General features: G+C 42.1%; 1 protein-coding gene across 1 annotated transcript in view; it reads left to right on the top strand.

Moving 5' to 3' along the window:
* Positions 1-12,198, top strand: part of si:dkey-183c6.8 (protein O-GlcNAcase) — a 16,894-nt gene continuing 4,696 nt past the window's right edge. The window contains exons 1-13 of the mRNA XM_034856305.1: positions 1-235; positions 2,554-2,605; positions 5,143-5,240; positions 5,584-5,714; positions 6,365-6,536; positions 6,636-6,734; positions 8,520-8,789; positions 9,606-9,692; positions 9,914-10,353; positions 10,456-10,630; positions 11,044-11,100; positions 11,443-11,528; positions 11,719-11,823. Of these exons, the coding sequence (XP_034712196.1) occupies positions 196-235; positions 2,554-2,605; positions 5,143-5,240; positions 5,584-5,714; positions 6,365-6,536; positions 6,636-6,734; positions 8,520-8,789; positions 9,606-9,692; positions 9,914-10,353; positions 10,456-10,630; positions 11,044-11,100; positions 11,443-11,528; positions 11,719-11,823 (1,812 nt within the window). The 5' untranslated portion in view covers positions 1-195. The remainder of the gene's footprint in view (positions 236-2,553; positions 2,606-5,142; positions 5,241-5,583; positions 5,715-6,364; positions 6,537-6,635; positions 6,735-8,519; positions 8,790-9,605; positions 9,693-9,913; positions 10,354-10,455; positions 10,631-11,043; positions 11,101-11,442; positions 11,529-11,718; positions 11,824-12,198) is intronic.

The raw sequence follows: 12,198 nt of genomic DNA on the forward strand, positions 1-12,198 counted from the left end.
GCAGGAGCTTCCGCTGAGCTCCTGAACGCAGCACCAGCGTTGTAGACAGAAGAGGAGGGGAGAGGAGGAGGTAGAGGCGGCTCGAGGAGAAGTATGAAGAATATCCCCGGTATCTAAGCTAACAGACGGGGAGAGCATCTCGTCCTCCCTCGCTCATAAGGGCCCGACTGGAAACGGAGAGAGGCTGAGGACAGGATGGAAGAGAAGAAGCAGTTTCTTTGTGGGGTGGTGGAAGGTAGGCTACAGTAAGATCGGCCGTTTTCGTAACTGTCCAGTCAGATCATGTCATTTCTTCCCCCTAGGTGAGACGACTTTGAATAGACCACCGTTTGACCTATATGTAAGCATTGTTTTGTCACTCAGGCTACTGCAGGTGAAGGGGGGCGCGGGAGTGGTAATATGTGTATGAACACTGACGTAGCCTACGTACGTTGTAAAGGTCTTTATGAGATGATGTGGTGGTGATCAGCAGGCTTGAAGTGGAGTTTAAAGAGCAAGTGGTGTAAAGGATTCAGTAATGTCTGCTGGTTCCAAGGAATCTATCTGTAAGGAAAAAAGGCCAGTGGTAACAAAGATGATGACATTTGATATTGACAATGATGGTGAAGGTGAAGATGTGAATTGAGAAGGTAATTATGATAATGATGACTGGAGACAGTGATGATTTGTTGTGATGACATTAGTCATGATGATGGTGGAGGTGCTGTGACAGATGATGTGAGGAAGAACACTACCAACAAAGGATGATGATAGTGGTGGATAACAATGATGGTGAGACAAGGAAAATCTAAAGTCCTCAATAAAAAAAAAGCCAATCAAAAGTATTGATGATGATGGAAATGGTGGAAATAATGATATACAAAAACAGGAGGGGATAACCACAATGCTAGCAGTGGTGATGGTAAGTACATTAATGACGCTACAGGTTGTGCCAATGACAAAGCAGGGTACAGACTAATTACTGCAGACAGATGAACTGCAGATCTGTTCTCATCATTTCTGTCAACATCACTTCTGAATCTCTGAGTCATCAAAACACTGCACAATTTAAACTGATGAGTCAATGCTAACAGTTCTTACTTTTTCCAGTTGTACAGTCGTGAACCCACGCTGCATTGTGGAGAGTTATTATGGAGATGATTACATGATGTCATGTAATCAAAAGTAGACATAATGGTGCCTTGTCAAAACTGTTGGCAGTGGGAAGAACAGATCAATATGCTGCTAAAATGAATAAATATGTCACCTTTTTAAAGTAAGTTCTGTTTTACATTGCTAAATTATCGATTAATTAAGTCTATAAAATGTCAAGCAATAGTGAAAAACCACCGCCAGTCCAAATCCCTATATGTAATCCAGTGACAAAGCAGCAAATCTTTATATTTAAGAAGGTGGAACAAGCAATTGTTTCTCATTTTTGTGTATTTATTATTGAAATTGTTGAAGCATTTATTTATTTTAATTTTTTCAGCACTGGTCTGCTTGTTACCCATCTCATCGTTCCAGATCAATGAGTTTTAGATACTCTGGTTTAACAGCCCTTTGGGATGTGTTTATTGTGGAAAGTCATATTGCAATATTGCAAACACACACACACACACACACACACACATACACACACACATACACACCTTATTAGTAATCCTTGGAACCCTGGAACCTGTGTGTGTGTTTCTCAGTCCCGTGTGGTGGCATCCAATAGAGTTAGTAATTAGGTCTGGATTAGTGGCGAGCACTATGCAGGACACACACACGTACACAGGTAGTGCACATGCACACCAAAATGCCCACTTCCAACATGCATGCAGGAGAAAGCCGTCTGGATTGTTAGTTGTTAGTGGATCAGATTTACTACTCACTATGACCCACTTACTGTACACACACGCACGCACACACACACACACACACACACACACACACACACACACACACGCATGCACTCACATGCACACAAACACATACGCCTGCAAGCAATCACTCACACATACACGGGCGCTGCAGACTTATTCCTCATGAACAAAAAAAAACGAGGGACACTGGAGATGCTCCCGTTTCTAAAAATAGAAAATGTGATGGCGGGTGTAGCTGGAGATAATTAATGTCTCTGCCAAACACAGGGGGATGTGACCAAGCGAGCGCTGGAAGAGCGTGCATACATTCAGTACTGGAGCTGTGTTCAGTAGCCGAGAACTGTCCAGTTTGTGATTAATTGCTACAGAGCTTGAATCAAAAAAAGTACAGGCATATAACCTCAATATATGATATATCTTACAGTATGTCTGTTTGAATATATAAAGTGTGTGAGTTAGCTCAGTTGGTAGAGCAAGCGCACATATATAGAGGTTTACTCCTCAACTTTGACCCGTGGCCCTTTGCTGTATGTCATTCCCCCCTCTCTCTCTCTCTCTCTCTCTCTCCCCCTTTCATGTCTTCATCTGTACTATGAAAATAAAGGTGTCAAATGCCCCAAAAAATTATCTTAAAAAAGTGTGGGAAAATAAGCATTCGCAGCAAAGATAAAGTGACATGTGTTTCATGTTTTCCCCTCTACAGGTTTCTATGGGAGGCCATGGACTATGGATCAGAGGAAGGTTCTCTTCCAGTGGTAAGTCTGTAAGCATTCTTTAAACAGCAGCGTGAGCTCAGAAGCTACTGACCTGACGCCTTCGGGCTCGATCCAGTTGCAGGCCTCTATATCAGTGCCAGGCAGACTTGAGAGAAAATCACTGATGCAGAATGACTCCATAGCAAAGGGCAGGCTCACCCTCAGTACTGAGGCTCAGCCCTGGATGACAGCAGGCGGAGCGGGAGGGGGAAGATACTGCATTTGTTTATAGTGGACGGAGAAAGAGGATCAAAGACGGGATCCTTTTGCTCCATAGATATTATTTCAGCCATGTTAGCAGTGTTTAGCCGTGACGTTTCCTCTACAGCAACATAAGGTTTAATTTGTGGATGAATTATAATCACTTTGGGGATCCTTTACCATTGCATCTAGTGCCATTATCAGCTCTAAAAGTATATATCTATAATTTCTATTTCTAAGTCAAAATTCGCATAAGCTACAGCCTCAGCTGTAGCTCTAGACTTGTTGACGTGCACTCCAAACTAAAAATATTTTCCTTTAGATTGTTATACTTAGGGTTGAAAGGCCTCTTAAAGTTAAGATAACCAAGGAACTCCACAAAAAATTGTATTGTAAATGTATTCAAATATGAGAAAACCCTGGCATACTATGCTACCTTGCAAAAAAGGATGAATGAATGGTAATAAAAATACCCCCCCCCCCCACATATTCTTAAACTGCAATCACTATATTTATATGATCCCAATACAGAATCTATGTGTCCTTGTAGCCTTTATAGAGGGAAGATTTTGCTCTACCCGTGGCTCTTTTTTTTTAGCAACATCGTTTTTTCCATGCAGAGACTTTCACACCAGGGAGCTGCTCAGCTCCCTCTTTGTGTAGAGCGGTACCAGGGAAGGGCTAAAACTGCCTGTCTTCTGCAAAGCAAAACATAGAAGTTATGGGGAAAAAGCCATTTAAAGCAGATAAAATCAGCATCCAAGACAATCAAATGTTCTATGCAGTATGAGACAGATCTAAATCAGGTCAGCAGGGTCATATGCCAAGTCTCTTTGAATTGTGACTAAAGAAAACCAAGGCCTGAGACTGCCACAACAGTTTTAATCAGCTCCCAAAGAGACAAGCTCTTTGGGCTCCAATCAGCTCGCAGTGATTCCATGACAGTGAACTACAGTAGAACACTAATAATCATTCCCGAGTAAGAAAACACACAGTGCCATTTTAGACCAATTGATGAAAATTAAAACATAAACATGTTGATAATGGGGCAACAGTGTGTTAATGTGAATATATGAATATGAATTGGTGCTCAAATGAAGGATGTGGCATTTTTATATTTACCCCATGTGTATAACATGTAGTTAGTAGGGAGCCTATTAATTGTTGATGACACACTGATTTTTACAAACGAGTGAAGCTACATAAATCCCTGTTGGGATCTGTGACACAGTTTTGTGGTTCAACAGCCAATAGTAACAGCTGACTACATCCCCGGAGACAAGTTGTCCCCCCTGCTCTCTTCTTTCCTGGGACCACATCCTTATAGCACACTGTTCCTATACATGTTACGGTAAACTCGATTAAATATATTTTTTTAAACAATGATGACCAAGTTACTATAATGTGTCCCTAAAGTGCTAAGGATGTTCAGGTGATACATGCTTTACTATGAGGATGAACTGGACGTGTGTGGGGATTTTAGGTTTTTTATAGATCAGCCTTTTTAGACTCAAAATTCATACAAGCAAGTTTGGCAGGTTAGGGCTGTGAATGTGTGAACAGTATGAAAGTGTGTGAATGCAGCATGTGTGTATTTGATTGTGTGTTTTAATGGAGGTAGGTTGCAGCCTTGTGGCGGCGACTCACATACCATCTGTCCAGGAACTGAAGCAGGGAGGGAGAGAGAGGACATAGTCCACCCACAAATGGCAAGGATGATGAGAGCTGGTCCATGTCCAGAGAGAGAGAGAGAGATAAAGAGAGCAATATTCATGTTTTGTGTGATGCAGCTATTGTTTCACTCCTAGTACTATGCTCTATTTATAATTCAGGAGATCATTTCCTGTAACTGAGGCGGCCATGGAGCCCCACAATCGATCCAGTGGATCTATTTTCTTGCTGCTTGTTGTTTTTCTGGGTATTTTCCCCCCTCTCTTCTATCCTTGTCTCTCTCTCCATGACTCCTACAGTACATTCATTAAAATTGTGGAAATAATGGTTACAAGATGTACAGATGAACAATTTAATACATTACATTTTCAAGTTTTTGAAAAGTGATTTGCAGCACATAAAGAATTTCAAAGTCCTCGCACTCTATAAAGCTTTATCAACAGATGTGTTGGACCTCTCACGGTAAAAGAAACAAAACAACAGATTGGAAGTTGTTAGAACGTGCTTAAATCAAGCACCTGTTAAAGGTGGTTGCTGAAAAAAAGAATTTTCTTCCTCTTCATTTTTTAATTCACAGACTTAGCAATGAAATGACTAAAACTCTGAAGCACTTCAGTTACATTCTCCCTGCCCATGCCTCCTCTGTCCATGACTTTCTGTGCCAGGATGCAAAGTTGGGGGTTGAACACCTACCTGTATGGCCCAAAAGATGACCTGAAACACAGGCTGTTGTGGAGAGAAGTCTACTCTCACGAAGAGGAGGGTAAGAACATCCCATTCATCCCTTCATCTGACTATCTTCAAACATATAGCCACCAATATGTGCATCCGAGTCTTGCTAAGTCTGAGAAATTGCAAGCAGACTGCACTGCTAGAGGCTTACTGGTTTCAGATCTGTACCAGAACGGTCCTTGGACACATGTCTCCAAACAGGGGTCAATATTATTTAGTTTTTTTTAACCATCCTAAAGGCATCAACAGTTTTTTTTTATGTTGCCCATTATATTATTTCTAGTACCCTAGAAGACTGTATGGTGTTCAGATCAGATCAGAAAGAGTCTGCTGATGTTTAGCATTCTCAGACATCTGTAATCATCGTCTCTCAGGTCAGTTGCGTACTCTCATCAAGGAGGCCCAGTCGAGAGGCCTGAAGTTTGTTTACGCCCTGTCACCTGGTCAGGACATTGTCTTCTCCTCTTCCTGTGACCTGACACTTCTCAAACGCAAACTGAGACAGGTATGTGACACCATAAGATAAGGAATACTACACAGGAAAAGGCCTGTAAAAATTATTAATATTTTTGCATTATTTTTTTTGTTTAACTGTAATTAATTGGTGAGAATAGCTAAGTCCCTAAGGGCCATGACTGTTGATGGTAATTGTCAGTTTTATGTAGCTTGGAGATCCAGACCCAAATCCGAAAGATTAAGGGTCTGGCTATGAGTAGGGAAAATGGCCCAACTCGAGGGGCGGCACCAAGCACGCATTTAAAAATATCACTGGCCGCAATTGGATAACACTCAGCCGATGTTTACTGACTGAATCGGGACTCCGACGTCGTAGCGCTGTCGTCCAGCTCGGCTCCAAGGGCCTGGGTAATAGCCAGAGTGACTCGCTGAGCAAATAGAAATGATGCTCTCGCTAGAACTCCCGGGTAAGTTTTATGTTCATTTAAGAAAATACAATGTTTTGTTATAATGAAGAGGCGCGGTTTACTTCATGGGCTGTGTACTTAGGGTTCGTTCAAAACTGCTAGCAAAATGAAAACATAAATTAACATATAATATTTGTTTAAATGTGACTGAAAGAGACAATTATATGGTTAATAAAACAATTATTTCTGAGACATTAAATTGTTAATTTCTTTTTCTCTCCTCTCTCTCCAGGTATCAGACCTGGGTTGCCAGGCATTTGCCATTCTGTTTGATGACATCGATCACTCCATGTGTCAGGCTGACAGCGAGGCCTTTTCTTCATTCGCCCATGCTCAGGTCACTGTAACCAATGAGATCTACCGGTTCTTGGGGGAACCAGCTGTCTTCCTATTTTGCCCCACAGGTAGGAGTGCTGGAGTTAAATGGGAATGTTTGTGGTTATTAAATCTGACTTTTATATTTTTCCTGCTGATGAAATATACCTGTTTCTCTCTCCCTGTAGAGTACTGTGGTTCTCTGTGTTCTCCGAGTGTATCAAAGTCTCCCTACCTGCAGACTGTTGGAGAGGACCTGCTCCCCAACATAGCAGTGATATGGACAGGTGAGACACAGGCACGTTAACATACATCTGGTATTGATAGACTAGTTGATTTAACAAATAATAATTGATAGAAATCACACATTTAAACGGTGTAATGTGGCTGCATTCCTGCAGATATAAACAGGAGTCAGATTCTTGTTTGTTGTTTTTTTGCCTCATTAGTTGGCCTACCGTCTGTTGGCTAATCACAGCAAACACTGGCAAATGCAAATGATATGCAAATAGGTGCAAGCACAACTCCACACACAACCTCCTCCAAAGACTGAGAAAAAAGATTTAGATGCACATCCACCCACACCACATAGAAGGGAAGTGGAAAGCAAGCATCTAGAACACATCGCCTACTCTCTTTCAGTTATTTTGTTGCTTGTCTTTATTTTTTTTGGTAAGGTTACATTGTGAGCTACAGATTTTATGTATGTTTTATACTTGGGTCTGCTTTCCAACTTTCCAGAGAGGGAAAGAGTACTACATTAGCTACTCGAGCCCTTATATCCAAACCAGCAATTACATTTCCCTCGGCGTCACTTTGCAGCCTGTGCACACGATATCGATAATAAAAAGACTATGCAATTGCCTCTCTCAGCGTAGCTTCACTACACTAGATTTAACTAGAACAGAGACAAAACTGGGACAACTTAACAAAAAAGACAATTCAATTCAATTTTATTTATAGTATCAAATCACAACAAGAGTTATCTCAAGACACTTTACAGATAGAGTAGGTCTAGACCACACTCCAGAATCCACAAGGACCCAACAGTTCCAGTAGTTTCCTAAAGAGCAAGCAACAGTGCGACAGTGGCGAGGAAAAACTTCCTTTTAGGCAGAAACCTCGGTCAGACCCAGGCTCTTGGTAGGCGGTAATAATAAATAAGAATAAGAATAAATAAAGTCTATGGACACCACTGCAGGTGCAAGCCAGTTAAATTAAATAGTCCGACACTTCTTATAGAATCAACAGCAGAATAAAACACCACCAAGGCAACAACACCGAAATGTAGCAGACGCAGCCTCACACACCAGTTTGTAGTAGCACATGCACACAACTACGTTGCTAGGCAACACAGTGGTTGTTCTCATGTGGAGTGAGTTCAGTGGGTTTGTTGTACTCACCTGTCTAAATGTCATTCTGTTGAGTCTTGGGGACTGCAAAGTCCTCCACAATCCGGTCCAGGTTAAACTTCTCAGCATAATATAACTAGTCCACTCAGCCTCTCTGTCCCAGTGTAACCAGTCCACTCAGCCTCTCTGTCCCAGTATAACCAGTCCACTCAGCCTCTCTGTCCCAGTATAACCAGTCCACTCAGCCTCTCTGTCCCAGTATAACCAGTCCACTCAGCCTCTCTGTCCCAGTGTAACCAGTCCACGGTCTCGTATGTATCATGTATCATTTCCGGAGTGTTGCCTTAATGTAGCTGTGCCTTCCTGCTGCCGCAGACAAACAAGCAGCTTCTTTTCTGCAGGAGCTGCTGATTTATCTCCTTTCTTTTGTTTCGTTTTCAGTTTATCAGGACTTCCATGTGACTTTTTCCTCTGTAGCAGATGTGATATGACATGTAGCAAAGTCCTGTGAAATACTTGTGATTGAAAAGTACAATTCTTTTGGTACACAGAAAAACAACTTTGTTGCAATAACGAGAGTAAATGTAATGTAACTTCCTTATTATTGCTTAATAAGGAAAAAGGACTGAAGCTCCTGTTGTCTCCCTCATAATTCAGTGGTGTGTTTCTACAAGCTTTAGGCCACTTGTCAACCTTTTCTCTTCCCTCTCGGCCCCACAGGCAATAAGGTCATCTCCAGGAAACTGTCTGTAGACTGTCTGGCGGAGGTGGAGTCTGTTCTCCAGCGCTCCCCGCTCATCTGGGACAACCTGCACGCTAATGACTATGACTCCAGACGTCTCTTCCTGGGACCTTTTAAGGGCAGAGAGCCTCAGCTGAGAAGCCACCTAAGAGGCCTGTTACTCAACCCCAACTGCGAGTTTGAAGCCAACTACATCCCTCTCCATTCGCTGGCGAGCTGGTACAGAACTGGAAAAGAGGAGAGGAAAGGTGAGGTAATCAGTGAAGGGAAGGAGGGGGCAGAAACCATTATCGAGCAGTTGGAAGTAGCAGTGATGAGACCGTAGATTTCCTGAGTTAATAAACTATAATTAGCTCTGCCAGAACAGAGCCATGTACAGTTAGTCCCTTTGCTTCCTGGACAAATGTTTAAAAAGTCACTGTTGCTTGGCAACTAATACAATTTCGCCTGAGATCACTTAACAAATAAATGAAGTTGTATAAAGCTCCATCTGTTGGACAGAGTTACTCAAAAAGCTATCAGCTGTAGTTACACAGTATAAAAATAGTTGCCTTATAATAGGGGATGAGAAAAGAGATGAAGGGGAGGCTGAAACCTGCGATGTGGATGGAATTTTTATAATGACATAACATCTACCAGCAATAGCTGTCATTTCAGGCGACATCACTCATAATTACGGATGAGAAAGAAACCTTTTATGACTTTATTCCCACAGATAATTTTACAAATAGAGATATGATGTAATATAGCAGTATTTCCTGCATACTGTAAGTTCAGTTGGGTATGTTGGCAAACAGCAATTGCAAATGTCGGGTTTTGGCGTTAGTCCTGTAGAATCTTGGATTTAAAAATATTTTCTCAGTTCAGTTCAACCATCAACAGAGCAGAAAATACAAGATAAGTTGTGCTCTGAGAAAGGTGTGTATCTTCTTTTCTAATCTAGTATTGTATGCATATTGCAGATACAGGAGAGGTGGTTTTCTCGGGGATGGTTTTCCTGTACTGAATAAATATGAGTAGTTTAGCATACTCATATATAATATAACAATGGTTTAATGGTCTAGATGAGGAGTGTGAATACTGTCCTGATAGAGCTCTGTCTGCTGCACTACACGATTGGATGCAGGAACTCAACCAACCTCTGCAAGCAGGTGAGAAACTAAGATTTGGTGCTGTGTGTGTGTGTGTGTGTTGCCATTAGATTGGACTAATCACAATAGTCACTTTCATGAATGAGTGCACCAGTGAAATCAATTTATATCTTAACCAATTTATTTCGCAACTTTTGAACAAATTTGGAAGGTTGCCAACGAGATGTTATTTGACCACAGTGTTACATTAGTAACTTAACTTTTTTTTTTAATCATTACAGGTCGACAGAGCACACGAGCAGACCAGCGTTACTCTGCTCCAACAACTGACAAATCGGACTGCCCGTCCACAATCAGGGAAACCTCTGCCGTGGCCAAGCTCCCCGTTTTCCCCCTGAACTCCAGCTCACCCCCATCTTCACCCACTAAGATCAGGTGGGAGACGGAGGGAAGAGAGGGGGAGAATAAGAGTCAATCCAATTACCAACCTCAAGGATCTAGGCCTAGTGCACCCCGAGGCAGGGGACAGAAGGCCCAGGATTGGGGTCTCTGTGGTGGGAAGGGCCTACTAAGTGAGACCCAGGTGCGGCTGCTGGTTGGTCTTTATTATCTGCCCCACGAGCATGGCCCGTCTGCCCAGAAACTGCTGCAGGACCTGACCTGGCTGAAAGCAAACTGCCACATGGTCAGCGCCAACAGCAAGAAGACACCGCCTCTGAAGGTTAGTGTATGTTATGTGTAGATTTCTGGTTGGTAAAATTTGAATTGTGGAGTGCAGGATTAATAATTGTGAGTGTTTTTGTACCTTCATGTGTTTTCTCAGATTGATGAGTGGCGTGGCCGGTCCTCCAGGGTCCTGTCCCTGTGTGAAGACATAGCACAGCTGCACTGCAGCGTGGTGAGCGGGGCCAACAGGGCTGTGCTCTATGACCTTTACCCTTATGTGTGGGACCTTAGGAACACGGCTCTGGTGGCAAAAGCATTCATATGCTGGCTGGGTGAGTCTAAAGAGAAGCACATAATGCGCTTGACTGTATTGTACTTCTATATACTATGTGTGATTACTATTGTTAGACAGTTACTGGGCTTTACAATACTGTACTATATTGCACATACATCTTCTATGCTGTGCTAGAATGAGTCCAGGACTCATATTCATATTCTATGGACACGTGACTCGACTCAGACTCACTCAGGTAATAGTTACTCGACTAAGACTCGATTCAGACTTTTCTTTGGTGACTAGGACTTGGACTCAAACAGTGGGGACTTGAGACTTGGCTCTGACTCGACAGTTGGTGACTTGTCTACAACACTAACAAGTAGTGTGCGACACTAAACTATTCTTTGTTATCCTACTATAACATACTATATACTCTAATTTAACCCCCCACTCACCTATCTCACGCAGATGGGCGTGTGCTGAGTGAGAGCTCCCCCCTGGCTACCTGGAGGAACTGCTTCCACTGTGAGTAGGCCTGTATATTCTGTATGCCTGAAATAACTACAGTAACTACAAGTAACCTCTGCTGTACAAATCAATCCTATCTAAAGTGAATGCAGTCTGAAAATGTTCCACTATTAACCCAACAGCACTAGCGTAGATGAGCTCACTGAAACACCAGTTATGCTTCAAATATTTAAGACAACAGCACAAAAACTAAAAAAGCAACTCTTGGGGAGCTGTAATGTGGTTAAACACTGCACTTTTATGCTGGCATGAATATTTAAAGCTGATTTAACTGTGCCATAATTTTCTGCAGTGGCATTTCATGTCATCTGACTGACATTTGGTTCTTGTTTGTGGAAGGGTGTGGGAAGACCACAGGGGCAGACCAACTGGGAATGGAGTCAGAACCATGGACGTTCAAAGGGGGCGTGTCTGGGGAGGTGCAGGTAGGGTGTGTGTTTGTACAACATGTACATAGATTTTGTGAAGTAATCCTACTGTTTTTTTATTGTGCATGAGTGCATGTTTGTATTTTGTAATTATTAATGTGTCATTGAAGTTTAATTGTTTTATATCTGCGTAACATCTGTGTGTGTGTGTGTGTGTGTGTGTGTGTGTGTGTGTGTGTGTGTGTAGATGCTTCTACCAATAGGCAGCAGCGGTGATCTCTTCACTCATCCTCCTCCTCTCTTCCCTACCACTCGTCTCTATAACATCAGGCCCTTCCACAGCAAGGACAAGGTAGGAGAAGTCCCTCCCAGATGGTATTGTTTCACACATAACGCCTGGATTATTCAAGGCATATCATAGAAGTCGTTAAAGAGATGCATTAGAGACAGTGAAAGTCTAGAAATATTTTTTGAAGGTGTGTAAAACTGAAGAAAGTATTATATGTTACGGTTGAAATGTAGAGCTGGTCTTGAGTTTTCCCATGTTTTGTATGAAATTTCAATGAATCAATGAAAATCAATTTTTATTGATTTTCCATTAACAATGTAGCATTTTCTACAGCACCTAATGGACAAAATATGTACAAACAATATACACTCACCGGCCACTTTATTAGGTACACCTGTCCAACTGCTTGTTAACACTTAATTTCTAAGCAGCCAATCA

Source organism: Etheostoma cragini, chromosome 19 (genome assembly GCF_013103735.1).
Source record: "Etheostoma cragini isolate CJK2018 chromosome 19, CSU_Ecrag_1.0, whole genome shotgun sequence".
In the NCBI taxonomy this organism is placed as follows: Eukaryota; Metazoa; Chordata; class Actinopteri; order Perciformes; family Percidae; genus Etheostoma; species Etheostoma cragini.